The sequence below is a fragment of the Simochromis diagramma genome, unplaced genomic scaffold (assembly GCF_900408965.1).
Source record: "Simochromis diagramma unplaced genomic scaffold, fSimDia1.1 OVJJ01000816.1, whole genome shotgun sequence".
Taxonomy (NCBI): Eukaryota; Metazoa; Chordata; class Actinopteri; order Cichliformes; family Cichlidae; genus Simochromis; species Simochromis diagramma.
Genome location: NW_024386908.1, coordinates 6,703,256 through 6,722,377, shown reverse-complemented (window position 1 = coordinate 6,722,377; position 19,122 = coordinate 6,703,256). Strand labels below are relative to the sequence as shown.

Genomic DNA, 19,122 nt, shown 5'->3' with positions numbered 1-19,122 from the left:
GGATTGTTATCATGTTGGAATACTGTCGTGTGGCCCAGTTTCCGAAGGAAGGGGATCATGCTCTGCTGGAGTATATCACAGTACATGTTGGCATTCATGGTTACCTCAATTAACTGTAGTTCCCCAGTGCCAGCAGCAGTCATGCAGCCCCAAACAATGACATTCCACCACCATGTTTGACTGTAGGCAAGACACACTTTATTTATTTATTTATTTAGGACAGTGCATGTTAATGAACATAAATGTAAAAAAAAAATTACATGAATGTCTTTGTACTCCTCACCTGGTTGCCGCCACACATCCTTGACACCATATGAATAATATTTAGTTTGTCTTGGTCTCATAAGGCCACAAATAATCCATGTCCTTAGTCGTCTTGTCTTCAGCAAACTGTTTGCGGGCTTTCTTGTGCCTTATCTTTAGAAAAAGATTCCTTCTGGGACGATAGCCATTTGATGCAGTGTGTATGGTCTGAGGACTGACAGGCTGACCCTCCACGCCTTCAGCCTCTGCAGCAATGCTGGTAGCACTCATACATCTGTTTTCAAAAGACTACCTTTGGATATGACGCTGAGCATGTGCACTCAACTTCTTTGGTCGACCATGTTGAGGTTTGTTCTGAGTGGAAACTGTGCTGTTAAACTGTATGGTCTTGACCACTGTGTGTTGGCAATAATCTTATAGCCTTGGCCATCTTTATGTAGAGTATCAATTCATTTTTTCAGATCCTCAGAGAGTTCTTTGCCATCATGTGCCATGTTAGCCTTCCAGTGACCAGTAAGAGAGTGTGAGCACAACACCAAATTCAGCACTTCCAGTTCCTTATTTGCACCTGACACCTTTTAACACTAACACTGTATATATATATATATCTATATATATATAGATATATATATGTGTGTGTGTGTGTGTGTGCTCTTTTTAAAGCTTAGAAAAGCGGAAACCACTTGCAGTGACCCACACGTTGCATATGTAAATGTAGGAAATAAAATGCTCCGAGTGGGTTTCCGCTGCAATAAAATACCTTGAATATAAAAAGATGTTGGAACCGCTCGCTGGTGCGGCGCTTGGTGGAAATATCTTTTTGATGCCTGCTTGCGTCAGCACGCAAATACAAAGAGGGATTTCCCCCATGTTTGATGCGTCTGCGGCAAACTGGTTTGGCATTAATGCCGTCTGCGCGAAGATGCAGGGATATGAAAGGATTCGCGGCACAGTCTTATTTGAGGGGTATCCAGCATTGCTACAGACGCAGAACATTAGTGGGATTTGTTGCATTTAGGTGCTGTCGGAAAGTGTCGTAATTTAGAGCGGGCAAAATTGAAAAACAACTACATGTGGAAATTATGGCGTCATGAAGAGCACATAGGGTGCTTTTCGAAACATTTTTATTGGAGGTGTGGTTTAATTACTAAAATGTGAATTTGTTAGAGCATTTCATTAGAGGGAAAGACTGCACGTGAAATATTGTATAATGGATTTAGGCGCAGACTTGTATGGTTTTTAGTCATTACTGTCATAGAAAAGCAAAATGGAATCATTATTTAGCACTCTAAATCGACAGAAGGGGGAGCTTACGCAGGGAACGTGAAGGCGGCATTGATTCATCAAGAGGAATGTCAAGCCACGGGAAGTAACCCAGCCTGTGATTGGTCACAGCCCGTCACGTGAGCATTTCCCAAGCGGAGTTTCCACGACAGCTGGAAGCCGAGCGGCACAAGCGCATCGCTTCTCGGCTAAAAAAAATTGAAATAACAAGGCTCCTGGTCGTCTCAGCACCTCCAGATAAACCCCGGTCTGGCATGGGCGACAAGAGGAGTCCGACAAGGTAACGAGCGAATTAGTGCGTGCTGGATATTCAGGGCTAGGGGAGGGGAACGGACATCGGCAAGCGCACGGGGGAAAAAATGGGTTTTCTTTACGGCCCCCCTCCCCTTCTCCCTCCCTCTCTCTCTCTCTCTCATTGCCTCACTCGCTGCTTGTGTGTATGTGCGCGTGCGGGCTGTGTGTGTGTGTGTGTGTGCGCGCGCGCGCGCGGGTGTTAAAACCTCATCGCCAATTACAGTGTCGGATCATAGCGCGCTTTGCAGATGATTTCCTAAATCCTACAGGCTTACACTGATGTTTGCTATCGATAGCCTTCGTGGATGAGTGGTGCCCGAACTCACTCTTGTCTCCTCTCGATCCTTTCCTCTCCCATCTTTTCTTTTCGTTTTTTTCTCCTCTTTTTTTCCTCCTTTTTTTTTCTAAATTTATTGTCTTAAAAGGCCGAAGCGTCAACCGAAGCCCTCCTCCGACGAGGGGTTCTGGGACTGCAGCGTGTGCACGTACAAGAACACGGCAGAGGCTTTTAAGTGCATGATGTGTGATGTCAGGAAGGGGACATCAACAAGGTAAGGATGGATATACATTACCTTTGGTGTGTTTTACATTAGTGGGGCCCCGCTGGGGGTGTGAGGGGTGGGGTGGTGTAGGGTCCTTTGGGAATGGAGGGGCTGGCCATGTTAACTGACAATTGTGTGGATTTTGAACCCTTACTACACAATTCAGAGTAAACATAAACAAACAAAGTATCCTCTTTTTTTTTCCTCTTTTTTTGTGTTATTCAATTTGGTGTGTTTTCTGTGAAAGGAAGATCCGTAAAGTCAGTATGTTTATTTACTAATTGCACCCTTTCACGTCTCCTCTAAGCAGTGCATTAGTCTCCATGTTCCTGCCAACTGACACTGACCTCAGTGAACTGAGGGAAGAGGGATAGCTTGCTCCTTAAGCACACACATCCATTTCACTGCCCTGCAGATATTTGTAAGAGACCTCTTATAGGCATGCACATGACCTCGCTCACAGGTACTCAAGCGTACAAATGCACAGCACGAAGGTGCGCGCGCGCACACACACACACACAGCTGCCCTCTGTGCCTGTGGCTGCTACTTCCCCCTGACATCAGTGATTTGAAGCAGGAAATGGCTGTTATTCCTCAGTGACACTCATTATCAGGAGGAAAACACAACAAAGAGTGAAGGAGAGGAAGTGTAGCTGTTTAGCTGTGGCTATAGGAAAGCTGTGCATTGTTACATGATCTCCCTCTTTAATGCATCATAATTATCCTCTCCTGCATTAGCGTGACTTTCCCAGTGATTAAACTACAACATAAACAACAATGCTTCAGTGCTCTTGTCAGCTTTGATGCCTTTTCATGAGAGTGTTTCTTCTGTGTGTTACTGAAATGCCCGCGTTTATTTCTCTGTCTTTTTCTGTGTGTGTGTGTGGGAGTGCTAGTTGTGAAAAGAGGTTGTCAGAGCAGCTGCCAGACAGACAGCCATAGCTCATTACTATGCAACAGCTTAATCAGCCTGCTGTCATCAGAGACACACACACACACACACACACACACACACACGCTGAGTACAGATGCACTCAACATGCAAATTGTACTCATGACCGCATACATATTTGTTCGCAAATGCACACCCATAAACATGCAGTCAAAGTGCAGAGCTGCTGCTCACAGAGGGAATGAGGAGCAGACATGCTGTTATCATTGGGTCCAGCTTATTGCTACTGAGAGTTGATTGTTTAGAGGACACTCCATTGAGATTGGTGTGTTTGCAGCTTTGCCAAGAACCTGTCTGATTCCTCATGTCACCAAAAGCGTCCTTTGTCTTCCCCATCTGGACTTTTTTTTTTTTTCCAAAGTTGGCAAGGACACAAGAGCGAGAATTCCTCACTTGCACCCCTGATACCCAGGCGACAAATTTAGAAAATGTCCATGAGAAGGTCTTATTTAATGTTAATAACCTTCTGTCTTCCCAACTGCAGTGCTACGCAAATGTTGTAGTAGCATTAGTGCGGTCATGTACCCGCCACACACGTGCATGTGAGCCAAACATGGGCTAATGCTGCAGCAAAATGGCCACACAGGTGGTCGCAGCTGTTAATGACCAAACACAACAGACAAGTGGATTTCTCGGCGAGCAAACCCAAGGTGCTAAAGGGCAAACAACACGCAGAATATGAATGCGGGGCACAGCAAATTCCCTTGCTGGTTGCTAAACAAGCATGACTGAGCTATTGCTGTGGAGTAAATGAATTAATGCTCAGCAGAGGCGTGGAGTGTCCAGTGGTTAGAGGAAGTGTCCTGCAGCCTGAAGGACACAGCCAATGTGAGTTCTGTGGGGATGGCTTAAATCAGCCTGGCAGTAACCTAACACATAAAATGGCACTTTGCTCAACTGGATCTATGTGGTTTTTGGCAAGGAGTCGAGGCAGTGACTGGTACAAAAAGAGAACGTTTTAGGACGAGGTGGAAATAATTTAGGCTGAGGAGTGTTTGCGTGTTGCTGTCAAGAGGTAAAATAAATGTTTTATGAAGGCAAGCTTTAGCAGATCTTGCCGCCTCAATCCCTGTGATGTGGAGAGATGATCTACTGCAGGGGCCCAAAGCCAGCGGGGCTGATTGAAAGCACGTTGTTGAGGCTGTGAGTTTGAGACTGCAGACAGGGATACATCAGCAGAATTGGTCTCGCTTATCGGAGGAGGTCGAGTAAATGGAAGAGCGAGACACTTTGACAAAGTGGGAACTGGCTGACGTTCTTTTAATTCTGTCGGCAGCTCAGAAACCCGTACTGCGAGGAGGAAGTGAAATTTGGAGGAACAAAAAGTAGGGCCTGCGTTTTTGTAAAGCACAAGAGAAAGTGCACGCTCGCTCAAAACATGATGGAGTCATTTGCGCTGATTAATGTGGAAAAATACAGTGTGTTGCTCTTTACGACAAGCTGCGAGCTTACAACGTTTAATTAGGGCAGACTTGGAGAGCTTTGGGATCACAACGTATCATGCAATCTCATTACTGTACTTCAGAGAACCATTTTATCTTCCCAAAACTCTTTTGACTGAGTCCCACACTTTGAAAACAAGCCTGATCGATCGAAGTGTCTTACACCCCTTTTTCACCTATGCAGTGCCATTGCCCAATTTAGAATCACAGCACCACAAAATTGCTTCTCCCAAAGTTGTCAGTGCTTGTGGGGAGGGGCTGCTGTAACAAATTTACCAATGTTTGGCAGATGTAACCCAACTTCTGCAAGTAATACTGTGTATTGGCTCTCATAGAAAGCACCAGGTTTGGCACAGCATTAGTAGAAAATAGACTGTTTGATAATGTAGTACAAGATCACAGATTTGATTCCTGCATGGTCCCTGAGCAAGGCATTTTAGGGTCTCACATCGTGTCTGTCATGACTTGTCCTGTATTATCCTAATCCTTGAGGAATGCAGTGAAAGCTAAGATTTGTTTCAGCTGTAATTTTCCTTGCTGCTGTTTGGAATAAAAGTCTTAAAATGTCATGTGAAGTGGTGCTGAAAGACAGCTGTTTAACCGAAACATCGTCCTTAGCCAATTTCAGCTGGGTGTAATAGAGCAGTGTGTGACCTTCCCTCACATCCACACCTGCATCTGTTCAATGAGCAGAGCTCCAACAAATCAGAGCTGCTGGGGAAATGCTCCATGTTCAGGAGCCTGTTTGGCAGCATTATATTTCTACATATTTCTCTATTTATGACAGCCACTTCGATCATGCTTCCTATTAGTTAGCTCCTGTTTGTGTTCACCCTCTCTCTATGCTTATCTCCTCTTTCTCTTGGCGACTGGCGTTGTGTCTCCCCCTTTCTGTGTCTTCCCAGGCATTGAACTTAACCTGGGGCGTCTGTCGGTGACAGAATGACTGATGTGCAGGGTTTTGCCTGCTCCACCTAAACAAGTGCAAACCATTCTGGCTGGTTGGGAGCCTGTCAGCATTTGACTGTGTTTTGTGTGTTTTTAGATGTTGTTTTATCAACCCCCCCCCCCCACAAAAGCTCACACTCACAGTTTATGTGCAGTCCACATTACTAAACACTGAGCTCAAAATGTGCATTTGGCTCGAATGTGGCTGATTCACTCACTGTGAAAATCCAGCTCTCGATATGACTAGTTTTAAGTATACATACAATATGGCTTTTTTACAGACTTTATAGACAAACAGTGAGGACAACCCTTTTTGCTATATTGCATTTCTCTGTATAAACAGACAAACTGTGTAACTAGCAAAGAGCAACACACTCGAGTCATGTGTTTCCATTGCAGTTAAGTGCTAAGAATGAAATGGTTTCAGGGTTTGTTTTCATTGTTTTCCTTTGATCCGTAACACTGAGTCATCCCAGGAAAATGTTACGAAATGCATCCACGTATTTTCGGTTGTGTGCATCCTTTGAGTTCAGAATAGCCGTTGGATCACAAGTGACTAAGTCAGATGAGATCATTAGAACAGGCATCAACAGACGAGCACAGCTTTATGAGCTGGTATTCATACAAGTATGATGACTGGCTGTAAATTGAATTTTTAACTTGGCGTATGAAACACTATATAGCAACAATCAATGTCTTGTAATCCCATTTGAATGATTACTTCCTCTAATAAGTGACACAGTTGGCTCAGCTGTGTGGGTTACTGGTATTAGTGCTTACATAGCATACAAACACCGAGTGCACACCACGGACAATGAAGCTGGCTGTTATCACGTCACTGTGGCTCAAGATTATGGCTACGTGATAAGCCTGTAATTACTGCGGTGACACTGATGCATGACATACTGCTCTGTGTGTTTGTGCAGGCAGGCGTTTGTGTGAGAGGACAATGTAGCGTAGTGTGGCTAGCAGGCTGGAGAAGGTGTCATAAACCACAGGACGTGGAGGGCCATCTGTCTCCCTCTCTGTTCCACACACACGAACACACACACAGTGGTAGCATGTACTGGCAGGGAAAGACATTAATCATCAGGTTTGGAGGAGCTCCCAGGAGCAGCATACAACCTGCTGATAGAAAATTTGAAACAAACACACAGACACACACCTACACCTGGATTGAGTGTTCAACAGGGCATAAAATAAGCTATATGACAATGATCTCACAATCATCACAGAACAGCGAGATGAAAGTTGTTTATAGGAGCACGCTCTGATGCTTATTTGCAGTCCATCAGCTGTCCTGTTGGCTGTTTGCTCATCACATTGTGTACCCGATAAATGACAGCATGCAGTCCAAACATCTGCAGAATTCTGTACTGTGTTTTGGGAGCCACTCATTAGAAGTTCAATATTTTAACAAAACAAATCTATATAGAGCACAATCCTGAAACACAAGCTCGACGCCTTGTTTTGCTTGTGACTCACTCTGCCATAGGCTGAACATGCACTGCATAGCCACTAAAAAGTGATGGCACATGTGCTCTGCTGATGGTTTGCATATACCAGTTATGTACCTGGTGATTAATTTACCAGTCATTTAAATGAGAGAAAAAATTTGACTGGTCAAGTCGTCTAACATACAGAAACCCTTCGCAAAACATTTAAAACTGAGTGCTTGAAATGGATAAAGCTAACATTGGCCTAACAAATATTGCATGTGTATTTTAAGAGTTATATGAAACAGTTATTAGTCGTGTTTGTCATTAATCAATCACGTTTCAAATTTTTCTGAAATGCGCAGGACTTTTCTTGTTTTTTTTACATTCTGGTTATACATCGCTTTGGTTGCTTGGTTGTATAGTCGCACACATCCCTAGCTTATGTTGTATGGCGATAATACAAATAGCCCGAACCACAGTGTTTGACACTTCCACTTCCAATTGATATTTAGGATACTGGACTCTCTGATAGGATTTAGATCGATAGTCGACAGGGATATTTTTGGAACGCATATTGATAGATAAGTTCCCGAAACGATACTAGCAATAACTTAAAATACATCGTCACAAAGCTGGAACCAAGTTTTTAGTTTAGAGCCTCGGCAGTTCCCTTGATCGTGTTTCTTTATTTATATAATGAAAAAAATATTTTTGGACTTGTCAGAGATTTAAAGAATATTATAATATTTTTCGCAGACATTTTTCACCATTGCTGTACTTTCAGGCACTGTTAATCAAAAAGAATCCACAGATTAATCTACAAGTGAAATAATTGTTTACTCCATATCTGCCAACCGTTGGGTTGAGTAGGGTTATATTTCAAGAAAACTTGCAATAACAACATTTTCAACGATACAGAAAAAAAATATTCTGAACATTTTATCAATACTTGCAGGCAGCAGAATTTATTAGTGCAACAAAAATGAAGCTGTTTCGCAGTGAGCTACTGTTATTGATGACAGACTTCTTAATTCGAAATACTGAAACAACATCCCAGGAGAATTATAGTGCAAAAGCACGGCATTATATCAACTGCCACAGCATACCAAATGTAAGCATACAAGTAATAACAAAGTAGCTTAACCTTGTAACTTGTAAGGAGCTTGCTAATATTGTCATATAATAAAACAGAAAATATTTTTCAATCTGGGATTTTGTATCTCTAGTTGAGCTTTTTAACCAGCTGCTTAAAGCCCTGCTTTGCCATATACCATGTAACCACATTAATAATTTCCATCTACCGTTTGCTCTTCCTGTCATATGGAGTGCTGATAGTGAATGCAGTTAGTGATGCTTGGTTGAGTCATTTGCTTACTTTTGGGTTGCGCATCACCAGCTGCTAGTATTTCCTCCTTCGTAGCCTGGTTGAACTATACAACCAGGCTACGAAGCCTCAGGTCGCCTCAAGTGGCAAAACAAGAACATTTTTTCTGTATAGATTTACAAAGTCTTGTGCTTTGTTGGAGGTTGTTAAAGTATCACTCTTAGTTACTAGGGCTGCCACGATTAGTCGACTAGTCACGATTACGTCGACTATCAAAATCGTCGACGACTAATTTAATAGTCGACGCGTCGTTTGAAGCTTTGTAAGAGCCCAAAAGACGCAGGAATAAGTAGTAGGATTTAAGAGTGTAATAACGGACTGAAACAGAAGTTGGCAGCACTGCATGTACAAGGATGCTAGTTGCCGTTAAACACCAAAGAAGAAGAAACTGTGTCCCAGAATTCATAGCGCAGCCCATCGTGGCCCTGCTCAGTTTCCAACAATGGCGGCAGCTGGTTAGTTTTGATATTACTGTTATTATTCTTTCTGGGTCACAAAATAAACGTTTTACATATTTTCAGGCTAGAATGTAACTGTGTAAACTTCAAATATCTGCTCAGTTTATCAAGACACCACATATTTTCAAAAGTGCTCCGACGTTTTCAGAGGCGTCTTGTTACCCACTAGCTCGATAGTTAGCCGGGGGCAAGGCTCACTAGAGCCGGTGAGAACACCGGACTCCCAGCAAATCGTTTTCAAACCCACCACCGTCTTTCGCTACTCAGGTTAAACATGATATATAAGTCACTTAGATAACTTAAAAATGTTATAGTTTGGCTTTTTTTTTTTTTTAAGTATTTTAGTTGTTCCTGAGTAAATCGGTTTGGCTGAGATTAAAGTTATAGTTTTTACACAGCTGAATAAACATCAAGCAGACAACTGATTATCAGAAGTGTGAGAGGCTTGAGAATATACTCCGGTGTCCTGTTATATTTTAGATAGCAAGGAGCAGACGGCTGGGTTTATTAAACTTCACCGAAACAATCTGCAAATTTCATTAAAATTGAATAAACTATCATCTTGTCTTTATTTTTAGTTAGCACATACCTTAAACACTTAAAGCTGTAAGCTAATGATTGTTATGTAAGAGCAGATGCATGCTGGTGCAATAAGCGGTATGTTTTACGTTAAATGGATGCATGATCTGATTAGTCGACTAATCGCAAAAATAATCGCCGCCTAGTCGACTATCAAAATAATCGTTTGTGGCAACCCTATTAGTTACTAAATCACCATCAGAGGTTGACACACCACTCTTCCTCTCAGACATGTCTGGGTTTCTCTCACTGTTGTGTGTTGGGAACGTAAAGGCATGTTGCTATAGCAATGATATTGTGATATTATTTTATATCGCATAAAAAATTTATATTGGTATTATTGCAGATGGCATGATACGGCACAGCCCTGCTTATGAAATGTTGCCGTTTCATTGTTCTCTCAGTGTAGCAACTCTGTGGTATGATGTGCATTCCACTGAGGTCACATTTAATCACATGAAACCACCTGGGGCCATATACAGTTTGAGTTCCAGCAAACAAGAAACGAGTAGTTATTCAAAACTGTTAAAGGTGATTCTGTGTGAAGGAGTTTAATACCAATCGTTGCCTTTGTTCTGCTAAGATGTGTTAAATGATTAGTGCTCTTAAACACTATCCATGTTGTTTCAGCAGTACTGGTGATAACCCAGTTGTCCATTGTGGCAGAAAATAGAAGTTAATTAGAAAAAATTATGCCAGCTTATGACTTGCTGACATCAGAGTTTTTCTCCCATTTTTTGAATCCTTGTGTGATATTTTCTTAAGCCCAGGGCAGCAGTGAACGAGTGGGAGGTCACCGAGTGCATCAGGAGGAGGGAGGGGAAAAAAAGTGAGAGGATAGAGGAGTGTGAACACGATAGATGCTGTGTGTGTGTGTGCGCGCGCGCGACATATTTGGAAAAGGGTCAGCTAGAGTTCCCTTGTCACTGAAGTAAGCATAAGGGATCAGTGGCAACATTTTTTTTCAGCTCAGTTTCTGCAGAATAAACTAACTTTGCCTTCAGTTCACGATTAAACTTTAAGGTTGTGAGATTGAGAGCGAGGTTTGTTTTTATTTTGTTTCACACAAGAGAGGCCGAAAAAGAAAAAGAACAGCTGTATCAACAAGAAACACAACAACATAAACTACAATACGGTACATTCATCTGCAGATATTTCTTTCTTTTTTTCTTTTAAAACCGCCTTAACGAGTTGAAAAAGTTAGAACTTGTGTTACCCTTACAAAAAAAAAAAAAGCTTTTCAGATCTGTGCTGGCATTGTTGTGGATTGTGTGCTGTGACATCGCCGTGAAGTCAAGTCCTTTTGCCCAGAAATGTTTTATTGACTTACAGAATGGATGACTATACATCTCTCTCTCTTTTGTCCTGTTGTTGTTATTGTGTTAGTGTTAGTAAAGACTGCACAGTTACACCGAAAAAGGACATAAAGATGGCAGGACTAGCCTTCTTGGCTGTCAAAAGAATGATTTTGTTAACTGGAAGATTCAAAGTCTTTCTCAAGGAAACTTGGCTTCTTGAAGTTTCAGACTTTCCTGGCTGTGATTGAATAAGGCCTTAGTCACACAGACCTAGAGACCGCTTAGGAACCATCTGTCAGTCACCAGTCGTGAGGGAAAAAATGTGTATTCCTGGACTACTTGTGAGTGTTGTTGGACATTGCTCCTAGCCGGTGTTAAATCGATTACTAAAGCTCCAGTCACACAGGCTTGGAAACCAGTCAGTGACCCCCCTGGAAACTATCACTAGAGAAAAGTGTGTATTATGGGACCGTTTGGCAAGTGGTTTCTTTAGGTTTTGAAATTGGTTACAAAGACCTCGTTGTGATTGCTTCGGTTGTTAGCAGGTTGCCACGGTTTTCCATAGTTTGTATCGAAGATGCCGACTTGTCTGCAAACACTCGCCAACTACTTACCAAGTAAAGTGCAATGCAAACTGGAAACGGGAACCTTTAAGGGAAAACTTGTGCCTTTTGAAACATGTTGGTTGCAATAGTAATGACCAAGTTATTCCTCGAAGGCAAATTAATGTTACACATTTCTGTTTTGTGATGCGCTTTTTCAAGTTTCAGTGTTTGCATACCACAGTAATCTGTTTTCACCCAGTGTCAGTCAGCAGCCACTCGTTAACTAGTTGTGGAATACACATTTTCCTTAGCAACCAGCACTTGCCAGGGGGTTGCTGACTCTAGCCAACTATAGGACAGGATGACTGAGGCCTTAGAAAGCTAGGTTAGAAGGCTATGTCTATAAATTTTAATTGTGAATCCCACATGCATGCTAATAAGTACCAACCAGTAAAGTAGGAACAAATTAGGTTTGGAACTGTTTTTAATCATTGCTTATCTGAGTATAAAATATTATTATTAGTTATTATTAATAGTATTAGTTCAAGTTGATCCCCTTTTGGTCATTTGTTTAACATAGTGTTGCACTCATGTTCTACAAATAAAACATTGCAGAAGGAGAACCTGTGAAAAAGAACAAGTGAAGGCAAAGATAATAAATGTAACAATAAACTGGCTGATCACTTTCTGTGAATTGAAACAAAGGCTTTGTGTGTTTGCTGTACTCTCCTCTTTGAAGGAAATACAATTTGCTATGTTTAAGCCTCCCCCTGTAATGTCCTAATTTCCCATTGTGGGACTCCATTAGCTGTAGCAGAATGAGTGAAGCAGATATCGACAGGAACAGAGGTTCCAACACGCAGTATTAATGTCTGAAAGAATAGACCGTTACGTTCGGGACAGAAATTATTTTGGAATCAATACACACACATACACAAACCCACACTCGGTGCCCAAAGGGAGGCTAGCAGTGAGGGCCTAAGTGCAGAGATAAACACCATTTGATTGGGTTAACAGAGGCAGCTCTGTTTAGACCTGCCGCTTTGCCTCCCCATAATATTGGGTTGTCTATCTCCTCTTTCACCTCCTGGTTATTGAGCTGGTTCTATTAGTGAGAATCAACTCCACTGTAATACATGGAGGGAGGTTGGCTGTATGTATTTAGACGTGGCCTCACTTGCTCTCTGGCACATCCAGGCTTTCAATCTAAAACATTTTAGGCTGAGGGGAGATTACATTTCAAGCAAAACCATCACTCACTCACTGCATTAATGAGAGGAGGAATTAATTACTTTCATACAGTAAATCACACAAAGTGCACAATGACGTTCTAAACTAAATTCATCAAACAAAAGCCTAAGGATGTTATGAACGACGCAGCCAGATGAGTTTTTAGTTTTGGAAGCTGATAACGTTTGTCCTGAGGGCGGGACAGCTGATCCTTTTGTGACCGTTGCTGTTTTGTGTGTAAGTGTGTACATTCAGACCACCAGATGCTGTTTAGTTGCTGTAGGACTATTAAACAAAAAGATGTCAAGGAGAGCAGCAAATTACTCGAACTAGGAACAGAGGACTCTGAGAGGCCTTTGTCTTTATTTAAAAAGGAGTCAGCACTTCTGCAGCATCTTGCTGACAAGACAGACATATTAGAGAATCTCTACATCTCCTCCCTATTAGACAGTTATGTAGGCCAAGAGACCCATTTGCATTTTACTTTAGACTTGCTAGCATCACTGCAAGTTATGTGAAGGCAGTGAAAGCTAAGTTTAAAAAAAAAAATGTCTGTGGGAGAGAGTCTTTGAAGCTTGGCCCCAATTTAGGTCATCCCAGAATTGCTCAACAACATCTTTGCCCTCAGAAAAAGACAGGAGCTTCTGTGTATGTATATCCTTGTGGAATTTGAGGTAGAAAAACCTTTAACTGAGGCTAAATGGGCCACCAGGGCTCACTTTGGAAAAAATGTGCAACTATTTTCTGCACAACAAGTCACAGTGGTCAGACTAATCTGGGATCAGGTGTCATACACTTGAAAGACACCGTAAAGTTGTATTAGAAGTTCTAATGGAATTCTTTGTTTTTCTTTTCTTTTTTTTTAAATGAAATTTCATGAAGCTAATATTTTGTAATTGCAGCACATCTTAAATGTAATAAGGCACAGGTTAGTCCACATGAGAAAAATACCATAAGGTAATCAGCATTTTCAACTTTCCAGTGCTACTAACCACAAATCTGTGATATATAGAATCGGAGAGCAATAAGTAAATACCCCCTGGAGCCTGTAGGTGAATGCTGTGAAGGTGATGAAACGGCCCACAGCAATGCAGGGGAGCAGCGGCACTGACAAGTCACCCCTGAAATACTACAGGCAACATCACGTGCTGGCTCTGACACAGCCACCGAAGCTAATCATTGTGACTCATGATAAATTCTACCAAATCTACTTTATTTCAGAAGCATTCATAGACACAACAAAATATCTTCAAATACACAATTAACCTGTGCAAAATTGAATAAATGAAACCTCAACCACTAACACACTTGACATCATATAGTCCAATAAGCCAGCATCAGTCATTACGACAAATATTGCATGTTACCAATCTGTAGCTATTGTTCTGCTTAGGGTTTAATGTTAAAAATATAATTATACATGCTATGCTTTAATGTACATCACTGGATGCTGTTGCACTGTATATAAAAGCAAACATACATTTTCTTCTAGAATCGCTTTTGTTTTCTATACAACATGCAGTGTAGTATATGGACATGCATGCATTCATACTGTGGGTAATTCATTTGTGTGTGCATGCAATTAATAAAGGCACTAGATGTGTAGACCGCCCCAACAGATGGCCTTTTCAGCACACTTCCCTCTCAGGCTAGGGCTCTTGGCAAGCTCCAAAATACACACACATACAGAGTCCTGCTCAGAAATACGATCACAGTCCTAATGCATGCTCCTGTAGCCAACCAGTTGCATAATACATTATTTCTGAGACATTACACCCTCATGAAAGATGGAGGTATGAATGTGAAGAGGACCATTTAGTATCACATTGGCTCTGTCTTCAGCGATTTGTGGAACCTGTGTGTGAAGGTATATTATCCATGCTTCTCAGGAACATCCCCTCACATCAACAACTCGGCACTTGCTTTGCATCAAGAACAAACTACAGTTAAGTTATTCTATTTTAAGTCCCAAAAAATGGTGCCCAGTTCTTGAAAGGCCACAATGAAAAGCATAATTGTACTCGAGCAGACATGGAGGGCGTATTCACATCATCGCAGCTAATGCCGTGCACAGACAAGTATCATCACTGCAGTGTACATAAAGCATTTAAAGCGATTACTGGTTAACAATGACTGCATGTTCAACATAAGAGCGGGGGGATCATGGATGGTGTCATTCTGTCTTACAGACGCCTACCTGAGTAAAGAATGTGTGGCGAACACACCCATTAATATCAAAGCAGGATTTTACATTGTAGCTGTGGCTACAATGTAGCTTGCCATCACCAGTGTGTGAATGGGTGGATGACTGAATGTAGTGTAAAGCGCTTTGGGATCCTTAGGGACTAAGTAAAGCGCTATACAAATACAGGCCATTTACCATTTACCATGTTGTAGTCAGTTAGGCTTACTTTTGAATGTCACTGCAACTAACGATTGTTTCCGCAGATGATTAATCTGCTAAATATTTTATATTCAGTATGTTTTGCATACTTCTAATTCCTACTGCACCTGTGTATTTACCACAACTGATTTTGTCTTGTGAGTGCTAAAAACAAGCCTGCACAGGTACACTCCACATCTCACAGATGGCTGAACTCCGGGTTTTATTTTAAATGCACTCAGCGTGTGCTGCCAGTGTTAAGAGCACTTGAGCAGCACCATCCTAACCAGCACTGGCAGTGATCATTGGCTCTTGATTATAGTGGTAGGCTAGCACAAAGCCATGTGTTCATTGTGCTTTTCCCTCTCATTAATCTGCCTCTCTCCGTCTCTCCCTTTGTCTCTCCCTCTCTGTCTTTTTCCCTTCATCCCCTTTTCGACACTCCTCCCTCCTGGATCAGGAAGCCACGTCCCGTATCCCAGCTAGTTTCTCAGCAGCAGGTAACGCAGCAGTTTGTGCTGCCCTCACAGCCCAAAAAGGAAAAGAAGGAGAGAGTCGAGAAGGAGAAGAGCGACAGAGAGCCGCCGCTTAAGAAGAACAGCCACAAGAAGATGAGGTAAGCGAGCTGATGCCAGGTTGGCGGAGTCAGATATTAGAGGGATTCATGAATAAACATGGAAAAGTGCAAAAACTGTTTATGTTGCCACCTGGAGTTAGGCTGTCATGTTTCATAAAGAATTTCAGGAAGTGGGAAGTGGGAGACACCAGGAGTATATTTCAAAGCAGCACCAGGAAGACTCTCTTTATGCAGGATTTTTAAAAATAGCCTTGTATGCTTAATGGTCTTTTCCACTCACTCATCAGGCCAAGACTAAAAAACATCGATCGCAGCAGCGCCCAGCACTTGGAGGTGACGGTTGGGGACCTGACAGTCATCATAACGGACTTTAAGGAGAAGGCCAAGCCCTCAGCCACCTCGGCCACTTCCTCCAGCTCCGTGTCATCGGCCGACCACCACAGCCAGAACGGCTCTAGCTCAGAAAACACAGAGAAGGGCCTTTCCCGCTCTTCCTCACCCAGAGGAGAGGGGAGCTCGGTCAACGGAGAGTCTCACTGAGTCAGCCTCCTTGAAACCTTTCCCTCCACCCCGCCTCCATCAACGTCTCATCTGCAAGTCCACAAGTCACTAGAGGAGTATCCTGCCTCTACATTAGAGCTGCACGATAATGAATAAAACTTTTCTTTTTCTCCTGTTTGTTTTTTTTTTTTTTCTTTAAAATTTTTTGTTTTTATTAGAATATTTTTTGCTGCAAGGACGCATCAGATTTGGCGAGTTTGATCAGTTAGCGGATTTTCTACAGCAGTGGAATTGTGCATTTAGAAAGCAATACGACTTTTGCTAAATCTTGGAAGGGTTTTAGTAGTCTACTTGGTAAGTTGGAATTATTTTTTGTGTAGTTGTAAGTAAGCAGCACACTGTCTAAAAGCTTGCTCCTGGAATATTTACTCACAGACTGATGAGGAACTTCTTCAGAACTGACAGGAGAAACAAAGTTTTGGATAGAGTGCTGGATCCTCATGCTTTAGGTTTTCCTCCACGTGCAACCTAACCTCCATGATTTGTCTTTTTTCCCTATGAAATGTGGATCCCTGTCCTTGCTTTCATCTTCATAATCATCATCAACATCAGTGGATGGCAGAGGGACTTTTTCTTTCCCCGTGTGGAATATTCTGCCTCTGCCTGAACTCGTTACCTACCTGTTATAAACCCGAACATCAGTGTCCCCACACTGAACCTTTAACCTGATCTTGATACTCTTAAGCTTCCCCTGTTAGACTGCCTCTGCTGTAATGATTTTCTTTTTTAAACACAGCACAGTGGTGGCACTCCCTCTGCCACTTTTTGTTGTTTTTTTTGTTGTTTTTGCATAGTGATTGAAGCCCATTGGTTACTGAAAGTCTGTTATATCCCCTGGCAGGAAGACACAGTATGAAGGAAAATCCTGTCTTTAAGTTTATGCCACAGTCAGCAATAGAATAGAATCGAATCTGTCCCACTGACGGTTACAGCGAGGACAGTGTTGGCTCTGTTACATCTGGCTGACATGGTTTGGGTGCAGTTGTCTGATTAGAAGAAAAGGTCAGGGAGAACAAGTGCAAAGATGTCACCTTTATCTTGTGATGAACCATTTCTCTGATGGGAGCGTACTCTTCTGGCATGAGTGCCTCCATTGTAGAGCACTGAATTAATTTGTTATGAAAATGATCAGAATCATATTCTGTGACCTTCACAATCACCATGCCTGAAATTTTCTGAACATGTATATAGGAGATTTCACCATTTTCAAATAACCAAGGGAGCAAACACCTTGGAGAATTCTGCCCAGGTGCACTGAAGCTGTTCTAGACATGTGATCATAAAAAAAAAAAAGTTTATTATGGCTTTCTTTGTCCTTTAATTGGTCACCCTTCCCTAACTTTCAAATGCAATCAGCTGGTCTTTGTGTCATTCAATTCAGGCAGTAGCTACCACAAACCTGAACTTGTATTAAGTGGTCTTTTTATATATAAACACACTACTAAGTAATTTTAGCATACATGTACCCCAGCTGCCAATTTTGTTCCATGTTACCTTGCAAACCTCTACTTAGTAATGCCAGTTCCCAGGAAGGTTGATGGCACATAAAGCAGCCTTTAAATGCCAGCTTCCTAGTACAAAATCCATGTAACGTATTATTGCTCCCAGTGTAAGAACAGTGCAGGTCTTTTTTTTTTTTTGGGTCAGTTCACCACAAGTCAGCAGGCATCATGTATTCTGCCCAGACAGCAACCTCATGTTCAATTGTGAGCTAGACTTTCATGTGGAAAACTGACAAAACTGACTACAGATATTTATCAGTTCTGCAACATCATATAGCTTTTATGTTTGTATTTTTATGACCTTTACATAAATGATGCCTACACCAACCACCCATTGTCACAGTGATGGGTAGCAGCAGACCATATCTGGGCTATGAGAAGAATAAAAATTGGACTCTTGTTGCTCAAATTTACCAATCCAAGGAAAGGCCTTCGCTGCTTAGTATACATCTGCAAGATGAATAAACTACTGACAGAGCTAAAATCAATAGAATCTGTGCTCTGATTCATTGAGTTGATATATTTTTGCCCTCTAGCTATTAAAAAAATCACTTAATGCAGCATGTAGAATTACGCAGGCTTCTTCCAGATTAAAGTCGGCGTGAATCTTTGCTGTTTTTTTTTTGTTTTTGTTTTTCACATCGTGGCTACATAAAGTAAACAAATCCTGTCCCGAGTCACTGACTTCCTTTTGGATCACGCCGATCACATGAACCCAGAGACCGATGTACACTCAGCATGCTGCCTTACAAGATGCACATCGTCAGTTTGAAGCTTTTATTTGCTGTGCTTTTATTTTCTTTAAGATCTGTTCCAAACCAGGTTGATCCTGTGTGTCACTGGGACATTGTCAGCTAAACACAGTAGATGGTAAAGCTGTAAGTGACACCTGTGTTCGCCTGTTAATCTCTGCTTCAGCTTCTCCTTCACCTCCACACTTAAGCCCGACGCTCTTCCCCGCAGTCGGACACTCGCGAGTAGATGTATACGAGTCTCAGGAAGCGCAGTTTGCTCACTCACGTGCTGTTCAGCATCCCAGTGGAGAACCAGAGGATGCTGATGTTGCTCCGCAGCTACCCTTTGGATGCAGCGTTGTGCTTGTACAATGGGGGAAAATGAGTTGTGGACTTGCACTTTTACAAGCTGTATGAGTGATGTCTTGCAGTGTGATGGACTTTATTTAACTGACGTAGCAAAAAAGGAAAAAAAAGAAAAGAGGAAAAAAAAGGCAGAGCTTTAGAGTATTCAAAACTCCCAGCAGAACAACTATAGATCAACCTAACTACACACAATAACTTATAAAACATGTAGAATAATTAAACAGATGAAATAGATATTTCTAAACTATTGTACTACAATGTTTTGATGTGGTTGTATTATCCATCATACCAGTGTTATTGTTGAGATTTTTACTCACTATTTTAGAGCGCATTCTGAGAA

The 19,122-nt window shown here is 41.9% G+C and overlaps 1 protein-coding gene across 1 annotated transcript; it reads left to right on the top strand.

Annotated features, from left to right (window-relative positions):
- Positions 1-1,150: 1,150 nt before the first annotated feature.
- Positions 1,151-18,892, top strand: yaf2 (YY1 associated factor 2). Its single transcript, XM_040035180.1, has 4 exons — positions 1,151-1,828; positions 2,268-2,393; positions 15,503-15,658; positions 15,907-18,892. Exons 1-4 carry the CDS (start codon positions 1,803-1,805, stop codon positions 16,157-16,159), a joined length of 561 nt encoding a protein of 186 aa, XP_039891114.1. The 5' UTR covers positions 1,151-1,802; the 3' UTR covers positions 16,160-18,892.
- Positions 18,893-19,122: the final 230 nt, after the last annotated feature.